We start from the raw sequence: 18774 nt of genomic DNA on the forward strand, positions 1-18774 counted from the left end.
CACAGATCAATTAGCATGCAAAAGTGTGCTTTAGAAATCACTCACCCCATAGTATGCATTGCCCTCCATTAAATAAACAAGTCTTAAATCCCACCCTAAATCCATTGTAGTAATGGATTTGAACAATCCTTAATCTAACTCCAAACATACAGAATGGTGTGCTGCCCTCGTGTTTAGGTAATACAGTGATGGGTGTCCTAAAAATGTCTTAATTAGGTTAGATAGTTCCTCTTTGTTGCATACCTTTATAGTGTGTTTATACACTGGTACCTACCCACTAGGCAGTTATATATATCTACATGTTTCACTATGGACAGCACTGATTTTGGGACTGAACAAACCACATTCCACTGTTTTATAGTCAACAGTTATGAATTTATTGAGAAGTACATACACTAGAAAAAATAGTTCTTGATTTCCTGAAATATTTATTTGAAGAGTGATACAATCAAGAGCTTTTCTATGATTTTTGAATTTGATGCTTTTTTTTATGCTTTTTTTTTTTTTTTTACTCCTAGACACACTAAATTTTAGGGCTCTGCTTTTTAGAAAAGCATCTGTAGGAAGAGGCTATGGCTGATGTATAGCAGCTTGTTACAAAAAGGAAGCATTTTGACACAGCTCTATTGTGTGTGGATGATGTTATGATGCTGAGTCCCCTAAACCATGTTGGTACACGATCCTCAGAAACTAGGTCCCTGGTCCTTTTTTACCCCCTCACCACTTAACTTACAGGAAGGGCTATATCCCCAGATGGTGCAAACTGGCAAAGATCTATTGATTGAGGATCTACAATGCAGCTTTTAGGTGCTTTTCTAGCTGGCTCACCCAGAATGTCTCCCAGAGTGCTAGGGAAGTGCATACTTCAAAGAGAACGGAAACACCCCTTTTCAAGGTGCTGTGTGTGTTTCTTCCTGTACTGGCCCTGCTCAGTTATCTAGGTGGGAATAAGATGGGTCCAAAACCCAGCTCCCTTTGGGTTGTCTAGTATTGCTGCTTGCATTAGACACACCCAGTTTTTAGTCAGGGAGGTCAAAGAGTGAGCCTTTTCCTTCCTTATGAGAGGCAGCACGCCTCCCTCATAGTGCACCCATACAGGGCTAGCCACAATCCAACCTTAAAGCCATTATCTGGTCAGGTAAAAAAACGAAAATGTGGGACAGTTGATCTCAGCCTGCTTTCGTCTCCCTTCTCACTCTTTTTTTCCACTGCTGATTTCTTCTCTCTCTCTCTCAGGGTACATCTACACAGCTATTTTGGGATACCGGAAGTATCCTGAAATAGTTACCCTGGGTCTTCACAAGCCGCCCATTATTTCAAAATATTTTTCGAAATCACGGGCATGCTATTTTGGCATCTTTGTAACCCTCGTTCCACGAGGGTTAAGGGATGTCTCAAAATAGTGCATTATTTTGAAATGTGGCGCTGTGTAGATGCGCCAAGTTTCAAAATATGCTATTTTGAAATACAATCGAAATACGATACTCAATTTGCATAGTGCAAATTGCACATCTTATTTCGAATTTAGGGTGCTGTGTAGCCACACCCTCAGGCTCACATCCCTGACCCTATTCCCCACACACATCCCCCAGCTCCCTGCTACCTCCTCCTTCCCAGCTGTACTCCCCACCCAGGGCTGCTTATCTCCAGCCCACCACCTCTGGACATGGCCTGCGTGCTGCCAAAGGCTGAGTCACCAGTGGAGTCGCTTAGGCTTGTTTCTTGAAAGCCCCCCGAAGCTCCCTGCATGCGCTTGTATCTCATTCAAAAACAAAAAATAATCAAAAGCGAGAAGACATGATTTTTCCCTGCTTGCTCTGGGAAGGGAACTCATTGATTGCTGTTCTCTGAAGATTTGGGCAAACTAGGTTTTAAGTTTCCATGTTCACACCCCTGAATTTCACTTTGAGTGTCAAGTTCAAGTCTGCAACCACAAAGTCAAATTCATCTAAATTGCTGGGTTTAGGCAGGTTTGAGGCCATAGCTATACCAGGACACTTCACTGGTACTTGGCTTTTATTCCCAAGTCTTTATATAAAGCCAGGCTCACTTTCTGCTACTCAGGTTGCAAACAGCACTGAACCTTTCAGGCTAGCTTCTCAAATTTCATCATGCAAGTTTTCCACCTTTCTGAATACAGTGAACCTGATTCACCCTTTTACACCAGGGCTGTCTGACTCACTACAATGACTACAGGGAGACCTTGCCACCAATGTTTCTTTTAATGTTTTCTGTTCAGGTGCAGAATATTTTTTATTATGTGCACTAAGGCATATATGGATGTGTACCACCTGTAGAAACACATGCTGCTGGCTGCGGGAGGCAGTGGGTGCTCTGGTAATCAATTGGGCAGCACCTGAATCTCTCCTGAGTGGCCACCCAAGCCCACAGCTTACAGGGAACACTATTTTCTATCTATTGAATTGCAGACACCTTTGTACAAATAAAAGACTCTACAGAGTTGGCTGGAGAGAGAGAAAAGAGGCCTCAGTTCCAACAAAAGAGGGAAGTTTTGAGAAGATCACTGCTCATTTGGGAAGGTCGCTAATTGGGACTAGACCAGAGGCAAAACAGACAATGATACAGTGAACATTGTTCCCAACATGGATAGTTTTCAAGAGAGGAATTTGGTTTGCATATTAGTGTAATGCTGACTGACTCCAATAGTTAGCATCAAACCCGGGGACCTCTGGAGCTAAATGCATGAGCCTCTCCTGCATGAGCCAAAAGGTACTTGCCTCTCAACCAATACCAACTCAATAATCACTAGGTGGACTAGCTGCCACTAGACAGGGACAGAACAACACAGCAGGCATGGGTTATGTTCTTACAAAAATTGTAGGTGTGTTTATCTTACTTTATGTGGAGTCAGTGACCCAATCCTAAGTAGAGAGAAGACTTTCATCCTCCAGCAGATGCAACAGTAGGACACTCAAATCTCTCCCAACTATAAAATGGCATCGTTTTTGTTTTGTGGGGTTTAGTGATGCAGAGTTTTCCATGAACAAGAATTTTCTATGGTTTGATCAAAAGCATCCAGTAAGGGGGAAGAGCCAGTGTCAGGCACTTGCCTGTCCCTACTTGTTCCCTTTATGATTTTTGTTATTGTTCAGGACAAATAAAACAATTGTGTTTAAGGACTGGCCCTTCCTTCTGCAAAGTGCCCAGCCTCATTACTCTTCTAGAACCTTTCAAGGTTCTTCAGCTGTCAGAAGGGTTAGCTGCCATCTCCCAAGCTTTGGCAATGCAGGGTGCCCTACTGGAATTGCATTATTCTCTTACTTAATACAACACGAGTAAACTGATCAATGACAAGTACAAAAGCGAGTGTCTGGAATAAGGCTACTGGCGTGAGATGGGTCTGTTGAGCCACCACTCTCCTGAGGTTCCTCTGGATCGTTACCAAACAGATAGACAGCAAAGACCAAGGAGCAGCTAAATTGCGAGTTTGTTTTGGAAACAGGAACTAGGAGGAGCAAAGAACCTGAACCTTCTTGAAAAACAAGCTGCTAGTTTGGAGGACTGCAAAGCAGGTGTTGCAATATGTTTGTGCTCATCCCTGCTGGAGCAGAGAAAATGAGATACATTCACTGAATCAGAAAGAGACAGAGATTAAGGCAGTTTGAATGGTGTTACTGTATCCATAACCCCATACTAACTCATTACTACCTTGTTCAAAAAGGCTACAAACTACAGAATATTAGAGATCAGAACCTTAGGGACTAAGATATAAAAGATGTTCAAGGTCTGGTTGAAATTGAAATTGAAGCACACCAGGACAATAACATTTCATTCTAACCACCTCGAGTGATATTTAGGTACTGCAGTCAACTCCATTATGAGATCACCCAAATATTCATAGTCCCCGACAAACTTCAGGCATCACTGGACTGGTTAAATTATAATTTCCACTATAAATTTTCTGGCTTTCGTGTAGTACGATCAGATCTTCAGTGAGACAGTTTCTAAAGGAGGTTAAACTTTCTCAAGTGTCAAACCCCAACCCTGAAGCTGAGTCCATGCAGACAGAGCCCTATAGATTTTAGCTGATAGGAACTGCCTGAGAGGGGATGCAATTCTAGAATGGGGATCTAAGGCAAGTTTGCAAGCACATCATTAGGTAACTGCATGACTAAATATCCATTTTGCACAAGGAAATGTGGGTTTTGAACAAGCAGTGAGGGATGGGCAGAATTGTAGAGGCCTTTTTAGAAATCTTGGCCCTAAATGTGACTGGAACATCCCATTTGCCTTGCTTTCAACTGTACTAAATCAGTCTAATCTAAAGCCAACTGCTGTCAAAGGAAAACTTTCAATAGCTACTAATTGACTTTGGATTGGGCCCTGCGCCATGCAACACTACTCTCCATTAGTGCCGTTACTGGTTTTTCTCTTCATCCCACAGAAAATAGGTAGAGACAATTTAAGACATTTATCAGTTCTCTCTAGAAAGTTTCACACTAAATAAACCAGGATAGCTTGGTTCTCTGCTGTATTTGTGTAAAGTAACTGCAAAACCCACCCCCTTCCCCACAGAAAAGGCAGCTTATGAATGCCACAGGAGCACAATAAAGCATCTGCAATGGGTATGTCAATGTGTTATACATGTCACAATTATCATTAGATAGCAGACATCTTAGTAGTGTAAATGGGCCACGTGGAAAGAAAACCTGCCTAAGTGATCATTAAATCACTCTCTCCGTTTCCTCCCAGAGTGGAGTTTCAGATCCCTGAAAACAGGGATTAATAGTAAAACACACACGGAGCCTGTTCCAGCACTGGGGTCCAGGTAGTTGGATACCTGCACCTGTGTAGAATCCCAGAAAAGTAAATGGGGGAGTTCAGTGCAGGATTGGTGCCCTGGCATTTACTAAAGCAGCTCTATGCTCAGAAAGACAAAGCCACAGGAGGGCACTGAGTGAGGCAGACAGACTCATAATGCAACACCTGCTGCTCACAGCTGCACCTCCCAGTTCTCCTGGGAGAATGCAGCAGGCAGCACAGCCAAGAGAATGTGTGGTTCCAGGAGTGATCAAATAGGCAATTGGCTTCTTTTGTTTTAAACACAATCCAATGCCGGGCTGTTGCTCCTCTGAACCAGCATCAGAAGTGTGGGGGGAAGCATATAAGATGATCGGTGTTTCTGTGACTTTAAATAATGTAACAGATGCAGAAGCTCTCTGAAACTGGCCTGATCATGTAGACAAATCCGCTGCCTGTGTATGTGGGTTGAGGCTAGGGCTGCAGTGAATGGCTGAGGAAGGGGAGGGAATAAATTGCTCTTCTCTTCACCCACCCCAACCTCCACCTCCAAACCAGAAAACCCCACTCTGCTTGGTCAATACCCAGCCAAGTGATATGAGATGGATCTTTTGACTCATCTTCTGAAGGCTGTGCCAAACACATTTTAAATCCCTCCTACCCCCCACCCAATAGCATTTCACAAGACAGGAAGCTCCCCTCAAACTGTGCACACAGATATAGGCTGAAATCTGATAGTAAAAAACAAAACCACATGGTCCTTCTCCCATCACTCGCATCTTCCCATTATAATGCAGTTTCCTTTCATTTATGGAGGTAGGCATCCAACCAGAGAGCTCCAGATTTCTTTAGGGATCTATGGAAAGAGAAGAGGCTTTAGTGAAGCAGGACTCACAGGCCTACTTGATCAGAGATTCTGCAAAAAGTTGCCTTCTTCTGAATGCAACCCTTTCTAAGGAAGTCGAACATAGGGTCCCATGCGTCTACACTGCAGGGCTTAACTCGAAATATGCTATGCAAATTGAGCTACGTCACTTGTGTAACTTATTTCGAAATAGCTTATTTCCAAATAGGGAGTGTCTACATGGCAGTTATTTCGAAATAGAGCACTCTTCCTCAGACTTCCCTTATTCCTTGTACAGTGAGGGTAATAAGAGTCAGAGTAAGAAGTCCTCCAGATTAACTGTATTTTGACACTATTTTGAAGTAACTGCCTGCTGTGTAGACACAGACTAAGATATTTCGGAATAGCGCTAGTTATTTTAAAATAATGTTGCTGTGTAGATGTACCCGGTGGCTACATGTACACTACGAGTTTTCTCTGCAAAAAATATGCTAATGAGGGACTCATTTGCATGAGTCACAATCTCATTTGCTTATTTTCTGCTGATCTGTTTTTGCAATGGGGTTTTTGTGCAAAAACAAGCAGTGTGGACGTTTTCTTTTTGCACAAGATAGGTAAACCTCCTTTTTTGGGGCATAAGGACCTTGCGGTAAAAGGGGTCTGTGTGTAAAAGAAAACATCCACATTGCTTGTTTTTGCGCAAAAATCCCAGTGCAAAAACGGATCAGCAGAAAATATGCAAATAAGATCATGACTCATGCAAATGAGTCCCTCATTAGCGTATTTTTTGCGGAGAAAACTGGTAGTGTAGATGTAACCTGTAGGAATCAAATTGATTCCACAGACTTCAAGTGCATTACACTGATTTACACCCACTGAGGAGTTGACCCAAGAGAAAACAAATGGTAATTCTACAAACTGGAATTATGACTGCCTAACCATGTAGAACAAAGTACACACATAAAATAATTTCCCACTTCTCCCTCTGCATCACTCTTCATATCAATGTTTCAGCTACATTTTTTCCATCCGTGTGTGGAATCAATTTTGTTATGTGCACAGGGACATGTGCAGATGTGCACCAGCGGTAGAAACACATGCTGCTGTGGGTGCTCTGTTAATCAGCGGGGCAGCATTTGAATCTCTCCTGTGTGTCTGGCCAAACACTCAACTTACAGAAAACACTGCCCCCTCATACAAAATTCCCTCTCACATCAGCTCTTTGAAGACAATCAGACATGGAGATTGCAACAAATTTGAGCTAACATGGAAAATCCTATCAATGAGACCCGGTGGCTGGGCAAGCATGCATGGCATGGAAGTGATATGGTTTGACTTCGGGAGACTTCCACAGAGAAATTGTTGGTTCTTAATCTCCCAAATGAGAGCCACACAGACTTTCTCACTAAACACAGGGGGTTGCTGCTGCCACATTTGGCGGGGCTGACACTATGGGCCAGATTCTGACACTCTTACTGACACTGAATCATAGTCCCTTACTGCACAGTTGGGCTCATGGATGTTAATGGGGAGTGAAGCTACCTGAAGCTGTCTCTTTCTGAGTATGCAGAATTTTGCACAGAGTGTTACGTACCCTGCCCTTTGTAATAGGATTTTGTATAAAGTGTCAGAAAGTAGTTCAATATGTTCTGCAGCAGGAACTCCTTCTAGATCAGGGGTGGGGAATCTAAGGCCTGGGGGTCAAATGCAGCCCCCAGCTTACCTGGATCTAGCCCGAGGAACAGGGCTTCCCCCAGCACTGGGGAGCCCACACTGGTGAGAGGTAATTTTTTTTGTTTGTTTGTTTTTGTTTCTCACTTGTGTGCAGCTCCCGACTGATTTTTCTGTGGGTCAGTGGCCCCTGATCCCAAAAAGGTTTCCCACCCTTGTGCTAGAGTTCAGATAACACCCGTGTTTCTGAGATGTTCTAGCCAAGTAGCCACTGTCCAGAGAAACCTCTGGCAGAATCCCCCTGTGCATCAGAGCAGTACTTGATGCAGCTGAGGGCATGTGGGGAAGAACAAAGGTGATTTTCTGCCACTTTTCTACCCCTCTAAGGAGTTCCTTGGAACCTGTTACTGCAGCAGGTTGTTTTCATATCCCCTGCCACCCTCAGTAGTCCCCCTTGGAATAGGGTGTACAGAACCAGTGATGCTCTCTCTTTGCTAGCTGAGGATTCTGCAGTGGTAGAGTAATCATCAGCTGCTCATTTAGCATATAAATCCTGAGCATATTTATGCTTTAAAGTCCCCTCTCTGCTGCTAGAGGGTCACAAACAGGATTCAGTTTGGCTCATGATCTGGTCCTTTTGTTTTAAAGTCCACCTATTTCCCCCATCCAGATAATATGACACTTCTTCGGGAATGCCAGCTGAGAAATAGGAAAGTTTTGTCTGTGATAGTCAGATGTGAAATGGCTACTTTGGGTCTAGTATCAGAGGGGTAGCCGTGTTAGTCTGAATCTGCAAAAGCGACGAGGAGTCCTGTGGCACCTTATAGACTAACTGAAGTGTAGGAGCATAAGCTTTCGTGGGCAAAGACCCACTTCGTCAGATGCCACAGGACTCCTCGTTACTTTGGGTCTGTAGCTGCTTGATTGAAAGGGCCAGGAACCAGAAAAGCATGGTATGAAAGGTGCTAGAAGGAGTGAACATCTCTTAGGGGGAATTCAGTAGTGACTTGGTGACCATTGAGCAAGTCATTCCTGATGTCTGCTTGTTTGAGGACCAGGGTGGAAGGTAGTCTGTGGGTTATAGAGGTGGAACCTGCTCTTTTTGAGAAAAAAACTGTCTTTTTTTCCCCTCTATGACATGACATCATTTCTACAGCAAAAATCCAGGTGCTTTTTAGATTGAAGCAACAAGGTGATCAGTCTTATATCAAACAAACATTTTACGGCTCCAGTGCCACTGCTCTAGGCACAGGTACCTATGAAGCAGAGCTTTTTATATTGAAACAGAGAAGACCTTACTTGTTAGTACAGGCATTCCAGGCTGCACACACCCATGACCATACTGAGGGCTCCTTACCCAACAATGTCTATGAATGCCTTCCCAAGAGGTTTCTCTTCATAGTGGACTCCATACTTGGTGCACAATGACTTCACCAATGGCGCAATCTTGTAGTAATTGTGACGTGGCATTGTGGGAAACAGGCTTGAATAAAGAAATAAAGAGAGCCTGAGAAAACCTAGCGACAGTCCTCTGGGAACAGACACTTCTTTCTGAGTCCTCTTAGGGCTAATTACTGCCTCCTCCATGAGCAAAACAGGCAGACAGACTGTGAGAGGGAGAGGTAGAAATCCAAGCTTTGAAGTACTCCCTTTAAAGAAATGCTTTGAAAACTGAATGTTTTGATTTCCACTCCTGTTGTATCATGGCCCAAAAGAAAAAATAATTAGAACTGATCAGGCTAGAAAACATTTCAAGATTAGGAGAAATGTATTTACAGACAAGGGGAGTGCTAGAAAAATGAGGAGTGGAGAAACCTCACGTGATCAACTGAAATGGCTGTCCATTCCCTTTGGACAACAACTAATTATCTACTGAGAAGCTGAATTGTTGGGAAGCTCATAGACCAAACCGATAAAGAATCTGTGGTCTGGTTACCCTCTGCTGCTCAGTAGGATTCTTTTTAATTCCCCAAGTCAACTTCCAGGTCCTTCACGCTTACCCCCTGTGATCTCCCCTCCCTTTTTTGCATTGCCATGGACAGCATTTTGCATTACTGACCTTAGTTTTTGACATTTTTGCTGAACGAGAATACCCATAACTGCAAACAATCTTGTGTAGTTACACATCAGCTACATACATCAGAGGGTGGATAGAGGCAGAGGAAATTATTGGAGAAACAATCCAAACCAAAAGAGGCTAATGACCTGATTTAATATCTGTTTTAATCAATGAGTCCTGGATCAGACTCTAAATTAAGATTGTGAGGGTGAAAAAGAAATTTACTAGTAGCAACAGGTAAAAGATATTTGTGTTTAGTGGCAAAATGAGAGGGATCAATGCAGTAGTTTTTTCTGGTTTCATCATGTTCCTTGGGTCCTTTTTTCTTCCCTGCTCATTGCTGCCCTATAGCACTCTCACCTCTCCCCCAACCCTGCCTGGCCAGGTGGTGACCTGGTTATGTCCATCAGATTCCTTCCCATCCTCCTGGGCCCATACTCACTGGTGCTCAATTTGGAAATTCAGATGCCCGGTAAACCAGTCGTTGAAAAAGGACTGCTCGATATTACAGGTAGCTGCCAACTGCAAAGACAAGATGCCAACAGTGAACTTTAATGAATCCTGGGCCTTAAATCAGTTGGTGCAGGGGTCTTCTTTCTACATGCTACAAAAAGCAGAAGGGGCACTTCAAACCAAGTGAGTCGTGTACCTTTCTGTACTGTCAAGCTGTTGGATGAAATGTTGTCTCAGATCGCTTCTCCTGCATTGGCTGTATTCCCTATTCTCCTCTAAACCAGGCTAGCCTTTTGTTTTATTCAAAGTAAACTTTGTAACAAAGTGGGTTTGGCTTTGGTGGCCACAGTTTTAAGCTTAACAGAGTGAAAGTCACTTCTGCTCCTTGCTTCAAAGTTAGTCTCTAGAAACACAGGTAGTGATCATGTAGACATTCACTAATATAAGGGTTAGGCTATTTTATTAAAGTTACAATTAAAGTTAGGATTACCCAAGCACACAGAAATTCTCTACAGACTTATGTACAAGTTACAAATGTAGTTACAGGTGGCCCCCGACTTGCGACGTGATTGGTTCCCGGGGAAGTGTCGCAAGTCGGGGGCATTGTAACTCAAACCTTCATTTACGATAGGTGCCGTCGTAAATGTGGGCCGAGGATGTAAATCAGGTTTTTTTGGCCCCTTCTGCGCTTACAAAAATGGTTGTAAGTGCAGGGGGTTGTAACTCGGGCGGTTTAAAATCAGGGATTTCCTGTATACTGTGTTAGGGTCTGATGGGTCAGGAGAGGGATGGTTCCTGCTGGAGTTTCCCAGGCTGCTCAGTTTCCTCATTTTGGACATCCTCCTTTTTTAATGTGATTCTGTCTATATCTACATTCTGCACATGTCCATAAAGTGTCCCTCTTTCTCTTATTGATCTGTGTTCCCTGCAAACTTAAGGAACCCCAATTTTCTATGGGCTGAGTAAGTTCCCTTTATTTTCATTAGCCTGGATGCACAACCTATAATCCATGATTAAGGCACATGCGGTGTTTTTATGATCTACTATTAATCTTGTAGGCAATTCTGCACAATATTATTACTTGGTGCCTCTTTCCACATAATCTTAAGGCATCTGGTTATTTTCTGGCACGTATGTCATTATTTCTGATCTCCAAGCCCTAAAATAGCTGAGCTCAAGTCTTGCAGGCTTTAACTTAAGGCTTTTTACTATTCAGCTTGTTTTATTCAAGTCTAGTACATAGTTCAGTAGTTAGAGGAACTACCTTTCTCTTTTATAATCCCACAGATCAATTCTAATTGACACACAGTGAGTATATATGCTATAATGTAATCCCAAAATTACACAATAAATGAACAATGAACTAAAATCAGTGTTTGCACAAGGGGTTCTCAAACTTCATTGCACTGTGATACCTTTCTGACAGCAAAGTTTCTATGTGACCCCAGAAGGGGGCCCTGCTGCTCCAGCTGTGGGGGAGGAGGGAGGGAAAGATGGGCCGCACCTTGAGCCCTGCTGCCCCAGGTTGGAGGGGTGCTCAGGCATTAGTTTCAGTCATGGGTTGCAATAAGTCTAATGCTGGCCCTGGTGACCGGTGTTCTCCCTAATTTTTCCCACTCCTGAGCAGAATGAATGTTTGTTGTGTGCACCAATATGGAGGTGATGTGTGACATGGAGATGGTGTGCAACACATCTCCTTCACATTGGGGCACACAACAAAACTGATGAGGCAAGGCTGGGGCCAAGGGGGGGTCTGAGTGTTGGAGGGAGCTAATGCCTGGGGCAAAGGGGTGGGGTGCAGGAGTATGGGGGATGCAGCTGAGGGTGGGACTCTGGGGTGGGGCTGGAGCTAAGGGGCTCAAGTCTGGGACAGGTTGGTGAGCAGGAGTATGAGGGCTCTGGCTGTGGGTGTGGGCTCTAGCGTGGGGCCAGGGATGAGGGGTTCAGAGGGTCAGAGTGCAGAGATGTGAGGGAGGCTCTGGGCCACAATAGGGGGGCTCCAAGGCTGGGCTGCTCAGGTTATGGTTGCATTCAGGTTCAGGGACAGGCACCAGGTTTAAACTGTCCCTCCCCCAGTCAGATGGCAGTCTGGAAGCAGCACTAGGCTGGGGGTGGGGCAGCCTTCCTCACCTGGGGTGGGTGCCTTGAGCATCTGTGAGGTGCTAAACAGGCAGCTGCGTGGCCATACAGCTTACAGGAAACTTATCTGGTGACCCAGTTACTGGCATTGTGATGCACTTTGGGATTCTGACTCAGTTTCAGAACCACAGCTCTAGACCAATTTCATCTGGCCACGTCAGACCCGCTGTCAACTCCCCTGATGCTCCCTGGGGCTTGAGCAGTTAAACACCACTTTGCAGGCTGTCTCGTGATCCTCTCATGATAACAAGGCTGCTGCAGGGCTGTTCCCACTCTTTTAGATTCCTATCTGTTCTTCTTTTAGTTATCATAATGCTACCTCCCTATCTCTAATGGCATGTTGCTCCTGAGGACTCTGTCCCTTCTTAACCAGAGGCAGATTGACAGAGAGGGCTGAGGGCACGAACAGAAGAGTGACCAATTCCACCACTCCCTCTCGGGAATAATCACATTCTCTTGCATGGCTCCATGAGCCTAGGAAGGAGAGAAGATCACAGGCATCAAACCCAGGCCCTTGTCACTAGAGAGGCTTGATCAGGGATTCTCAAATTTCAGAAAGTGGACTGACTATGTGATGCCTCCTAGTGGTTGCCAGACTACCGCAGACCCAAGGTTCATCTAGTTGGCGTCCTGCCTTCACCACAGCCTGTACAGAGTGAGGCAAAGCACGAGGCCATTCCACAGCCAGCCAGCTGTGCAATGCTATGACTTTGTGGGCGGTGGGGATGGAAGGGAGGGAACAGGAAGATACCATCCCAGCTGGGCACAGGTCATCCTCTGAACCCTGAAGCAGGAGCTTTGAGCAGCCTGGGAACATTTGCTTAGCTGGCATAGCATAGCATTGTTATTCATGAACATAAAATTACATAGCGTTTCTTAAAATCCTCTTCCTTACTTTTCCTTGCTAAGCTGTGGCAGTGAATTCTGTGGGGTGACTGCATGAGTAATAGCTGTTTCCAAAGAACTCAGCTCAAAGCCACATTCATGTCAGAGTTAGTGTCAGAGCTGTTCTTTCTCCAAACTCCCCCTTCCAACAAAATAGGTAAGCATGCACATGAGTAGCTGACTACACTGAGACTTTCAGTTAAGAAAATGTTCAAGTGTTCAACACAGCTCAAGTGTTTACTGGATCAGGCCCACGAGAGAGATGGTGACTGCCAGACTTTGAAGGTTAATCCTTGAGGGCCTCAGTAGACAGTGTAATTTGATGTAGGAGATGGTTTTCCAATCAACTAGTTAGGCCCACTTCATACTGATGTTATTGCAACTATTTCTGATTTACACCAGCCTAATGGTGAAGGGAGGCAGGCCAAGTGAGGGCTGAATTAGTCTTAGAACACTGCAGGTAAGAGGGCAAAGTAGTTCCTCTTCTGGGTGTATATGTTTGGTGAGTGTATGGAAGGCATTTTGAGCCACTGCAACCGCAACCACTGGTTTTCACATGAAGTCACAGGACTTCTCCACTGAAGTCAAAGACTGGGGATCTGGCCCACTGACTTCCATGGAGTTCTGATTTACATATGTGTTTGTTAACACTTTATGCAGGAAGGTTGTTATGAAACCCCTTGAGCTTTGTACTCCCTCCATACCTGAATGAGGAATTGTTTAAATTCCCCTCTCAATATGTAATAATTCAGAGGTCAGATCCAGCATACAGATTTGGATTTCCACTTCCTCATAGTCAGCTTTACGCCCTGAGGGGAGCGGGGGAGGGACAGGAGGGAAGAGGCAGGGAAGGGTCCTAGATAGCTGTTATGCTTTAAGGGTGCTAAACTGGGCTCAGCCTAAATTTTGGGGTGAGGTAGTCAGAGACAGTGAGAATCCAGCCATTCTCTGAAGGGCAAGTGAATTTCTAACCAATTTTGGGATATGACTACCCCAGCTGTTACCTGAGAGCTGAGCCAGTCCTTATGCTTCTCGCAGTCAATTTCCATGGGAATATGGTTCATCTGCGTGACCCACACAAACCAGTGACTCTCCAGAAACCTTCAAAGGAAGCGTAACAATTCACAGTGCCGGTCAGGGTATAATCTAAGCTGCTCACCATCCTCATACGGGTTAGTGTAGGTAAAGTCAACAGTGATAACAAAGGGCATGTGGAGAGAAGTGTACAGGGAGCAGCCATGTTGTATACAGAGGAGGCAGAGGGAGCTAGAGGAAACTTTCCCAAGATTATGGAGTAGCTAGCTTTCTGATTCTGGGCAGTGGAAGGAATCAGCTTTGCAGTAGGTTTTTCTTTCTCCTTTGAGTCTCCATTTTAGGCTTAGGGGTTAACGTGATTATGAGGATACATGACGGTTAAGATAACCTTTAGTGCCTATCTCTCTTGAACTCTGGTTCTTCTGAGTAGATTACTGTTTCACACCCTTCTGCCTTTACAAGCTTTGATTCTCCCTTAGTTTGAGAAATATAGGGATGGGTCGCCAGTCTGAACAAAATAAGAACTTACTTTGCATGAACCTTTTTGAGCTTTTCAATTTCCTGGTGGAAGTATTCACCTCACTAGACCCTTCTCCCAGCCTCATTTCATTGTTAGGTTTCTGGCTGTCAAGCTTAGCAAAAAGGACAAGAATGGTAGACCCTGGAAACAGAACTCTCTTTTTATGCCTACTTGCTAGGCTGAGGTTGCCAGGGACTTAGACAAGGCTGCCCTCGTGCTGAACTTTGGACTTATTCTTTAAAGAACCAGAGGACTTCAGTCTCCACACTCATCAACTGCGATTAAATTTTTTAATCATGCGATTAATTGTGATTAAATTTTTTAATCGCGTGACAGCTCTAATTTTTACACAGTTTTGCAAAAATAAATTTCTATGGACCCCAACAGTGGAACTAAATTCAGGTCAGCCTCAGGCAGGGACATGAGCTCGCAGTCACAGACACTGCTTCCAAGATAGGGACGTGAACCTTAATACAGTCCCATGGTCTGCAATTTCAGTCCAGTCAATCATAGCACTGTCTCTGTACTAGGGGGTAAAACAAATAATCAGTGAGCTTATGGGGCCACCAACCATCCGGCAAGCCATGCTATATTCAGAGAATTCCAGTGAAGAACAGCATTTGACTTCTTTCTCCCAGAGCTGACAGGCGGCAGCACAATCAGTCATGATAGGAAGGGCGCACCCTACATCATTCCTAATTTAACTTCCAGCTGGCCTGGGAGGAAGCTGTACTGAAGTGCTGTGGAAAGAGCCGTATCCCAAAATTCTTCGGAGACTCAGACCTAGTGTTTGAACTTTCCAAGGGTGGGGAAGAGCAAGTGAGGAAAGAATGAAGATTCCCATCTCTACCTGCTGTCACCAGTGGTATTTACCCCCTGGCTTGAAGTAGTAATAATAATCACCAAAGACTGGTTTCCATCATCAGCAACCTCACTATAAAAATTGTTTCAGAACCCCTAGCCATCACCGCCTCTAGTTGGTGATGAGAGAGCCTAAACACTAGAATCAAACCTGGAGGGGGGTGAAAAGAGAATAAAAAGGGGAAAGGGCTGGAGGATATTGAGGCCAAAAAAAAGCTAATCAAGGCAGTGGGATGTAGTGTTGATTGGCTAGATCAGTGGAGAGAATCTCGGTTAATGAGGGAGAAAGACATGGCATAGATGTGTTATCTTGACATCGTTCATCATTTGGGCTGTGTGATGCCCAGGTTGGGGGGGAAGGGGTGAGAGGGGACAACAGTGTCTCTTACCTGACAAAGGTGAGGAGAAACACGGATCCCAGAACTCCATAAAAAGGGATGAATGTGATGAAATAACGCATATAATAACTGAAGGCCCAGGCCAGGTCCTAGGGGAAGAAAGAAGAGAGAATGCTTTACAGGCAACAACCCTCCCTGCCCTCAACACCCTCTCCTTAAGCCAGCTTTCTTTTGCAGAGTGCACAGAGTCCTCTTCTCTTCCCTCCCAGATAAGTATCTCTCCTCCATCCACATGGGACACACACGGCAGAGATGATCTGTCACTCACCGCCCAAAACCTGTGTCTGACCATGGTCATGATGATTTGCATTTGGAAGTACACGGGGATGAGGAGAGGTGGGAAAACTGAAAGGCAAACAAAAGACAGCAGGTGAGGGAGACATATGCAGCGAACAGACATGCTGGGGGCCTGAAAATAATAACTGAGGCAAGAGCTTGTGATGGGGAAACCTGAACTCTGGTACTTTGAGCAAAGAGAGGAAGTGTCTCTCAGCAAAGAGAAGAGGCATTTCCTCAGTGTTCTGCTCACGTTCAGGAATGGAAGATTCTAGATTAGCAATGAGCAAGTCCAGGACTTCTGTTGACATGTTCATCTATGAAGGGCTGCCTCCTAGACAAAGTCACTGGGTTTTACTTTATTTAATCTCTTTGGTGGTGGTAAGGATCCATGGAGCTGAGCAATGATGTCATGAAGGAACTGGGCTGCCTGCTTCTTTTGCAATTAAGATATGAAAGGGATGGTGGGCCTTGGACAGGGAGGAAGTGAAGAATAGCTTTGCTGAGGCAAAAAGGAAGCTGCAAGGTGAAGATGCATCTCCTTCCTTTCAGCATATAGGGAAGGTGGGGGATTTAGCATACTCACCTAGGAAGAAGTACTCGTGCTGGTGATTGTAAGGGAGGTATTTCAGCTTCTTCTTGCCATACTGGAGGAGGAGACAAATGAAAGAGAATTGTCTCAGCTTATTCCACCTATGGATACAAGGAAACTTTCTCCATGGGAGGAGGTGCTCAATGACACCTCTTTATTTTGTTAACCCTCTTCAGTCAGAGCTGTGGCTTTATGGCTTAATCCTACCCTACTGAAGGTATTCAAGGTTTTGCCATTGCTTTACACGGGCCAGGAGCAAGTCCTTAGAAAGCTGTCTTAGCATACTTCCTTCTCCAAAACTACACCTAGAACTGGAAAAACAGGTCATATTTTAAGATGTCTTAACTGACTGTTGTCACGGTTTATCTTGCCCTCCTAATATATGTTTAATCATGACTTCCTTGTGTACATTTGCTGTAAGTTCCCATTTAAAATCATCTATCCTGAGTACTTATTGGGTCTCTAATACCAAAGTACCAGAGCATCTCATAGTGTTTCATGTACTGGGAAGTAGGGAAGTGTCATTATCGTCCTCATACAGAGGGAGAACTGAGGGAGAGAGACAGGTCCAGAGTTTTAAAGATATTTCAGTGTTGCTCCACTCAGTGTTTCCATGCGTAACTAAACCTAAGTCTCAGTTTCAGAAGTGACGTGAGCAATTATGGGTTACAGTGGCATGAATGTGCCTCAGCATTTTCCTTTATGTTTCCCTGTACTTTGTTTGTTACAAATGCCTTGGTGTGGTGTTTCAGAGCCACAAAGCTTTCTAAGTTTTTTTTCCCCTGCGTATCCTTATGCTGATATGTCGTATACCACCATTGGTCTTTATTGTACTCTTCCCTTAGGTTTTTGTACAATAGACTGTAAATATTGTGGCCCTAGAGAGTTGGATTTAATTGCATTTCCTTAGTAGATGCAGTTACTGTGTGCAGTGTAGCTGACTCGTAGTTGCTGTGGGAACCATGGCTCTGAACCTGGGCTGTTGTAAATCAATATAGCCCCATTGATTTCAAGGATTTACACAGTTGAGTATCTGGCCCTCTCTTTTTGAATGTATGGGTTTTTGTAGGACTAGGCTGTGTCCCAGTGACACAGCCCCAGACTGAATTACCCTGAGAAGGAATTACATCTCAGGGGGCCGCAGTTCCCTCCATGTTCCCTGCTTGCTTAAGGGGCGTAATATACTGGCAGCAAATTACCATTCACTCTGCTATTCTAGCTCAGCCCTGCTGGCTGGTGGACTGGGAAATGCAGCCAACGCTCTGCATATTCCCTGCTCCACCCCAACCTGCTCCAGTGGGGAAGTAACTAAGCATGCAGCGTCCCTTATCCCTGCGTACCCAGATCCAAAGCCTGGGCTGCCCATACAGGGGCACACATGGGGGATTCCTCTCCCTTATGCCCATCTATGGACATGCAGTACAACCAAGCCATTGGTGTTTAACACATCAGCACTACAATTGCATTAGTGTAGGTTCCAAGAGTTTTCTCCTATTTTTCCCCATGCAAAAGACACAAAAGGAAACCATTATTCTGATGTTGCCACGCAATCTGCTCTAAACAGAATTTGCTCCAATTAAGAAGGCCCCAATTAAGTGAGGACCCCTGTTTTTACACAAATATCATAAGGCACTTCTTTCAATATCAGGTCAACTTTTTAAATGAATATGCTTTGACTATTCACAGGAGGTGGCTGCCCTTGCAGAAGTAATAAGCCAATGACAAGTTGGAAATATCAGAGAGAATCCTTGTTAGCAAGGAGTATCTGGAGTATTTCTGCCCCATTTTTCCACAGTTGGATATCTCAGAACAATGGGATGAAAATTTACTATATTTCTGTGTTCTTTTCACTCTCATTCCCTAACTCTCAAGCCACCTAAAAATATAATCACCCTTGCTCTGAAAACATGCATGAGAAATTATATTTGTCAGTGAACTTTCTGGTGCTTACATCGTCTCTAATTTTGATCCAAATGCCTACCAGAAAACAGATGCAGGAGACCAAGGTGTTTCCTTTCAACATGCCTTCTAAGATAAAGTGTTAACAGCTGAGGTCTGGTCCTCCAGACACAGATCAACCCCTGTCCTCACAGAAGAAAGTTCTCTAAAGCCAAGCAGCAGCCACCACTTCCTGGGCTTACCTCAACAGGCTGAGACTCTCCTAGGACAAAAATATGCAGCATGTTCACATCTGGGTCTTTCTTGAATATGTTGGGCTTAGCATGATGTTGGAAGTGACGGTGATTCCACCAGTTTGCTGAGGCACCCTGCGGAGAGGAA

The 18774-nt window shown here is 44.5% G+C and overlaps 1 protein-coding gene across 1 annotated transcript in view; it reads right to left on the bottom strand.

Annotated features, from left to right (window-relative positions):
- Nucleotides 1-482: 482 nt before the first annotated feature.
- The window catches only part of LOC102460236 (acyl-CoA 6-desaturase), a 36743-nt gene continuing 18451 nt past the window's right edge, over nt 483-18774 (bottom strand). The window contains exons 5-12 of the mRNA XM_006111744.4: nt 18636-18761; nt 16489-16549; nt 15895-15971; nt 15618-15715; nt 13817-13913; nt 9778-9857; nt 8634-8759; nt 483-5617 (exon numbers count right to left, since the gene is read on the bottom strand). Coding sequence (XP_006111806.1) covers nt 5566-5617; nt 8634-8759; nt 9778-9857; nt 13817-13913; nt 15618-15715; nt 15895-15971; nt 16489-16549; nt 18636-18761 — 717 coding nt within the window. The 3' untranslated portion in view covers nt 483-5565. The remainder of the gene's footprint in view (nt 5618-8633; nt 8760-9777; nt 9858-13816; nt 13914-15617; nt 15716-15894; nt 15972-16488; nt 16550-18635; nt 18762-18774) is intronic.

This window comes from Pelodiscus sinensis, chromosome 4 (assembly GCF_049634645.1).
Source record: "Pelodiscus sinensis isolate JC-2024 chromosome 4, ASM4963464v1, whole genome shotgun sequence".
Lineage (NCBI taxonomy): Eukaryota > Metazoa > Chordata > Testudines > Trionychidae > Pelodiscus > Pelodiscus sinensis.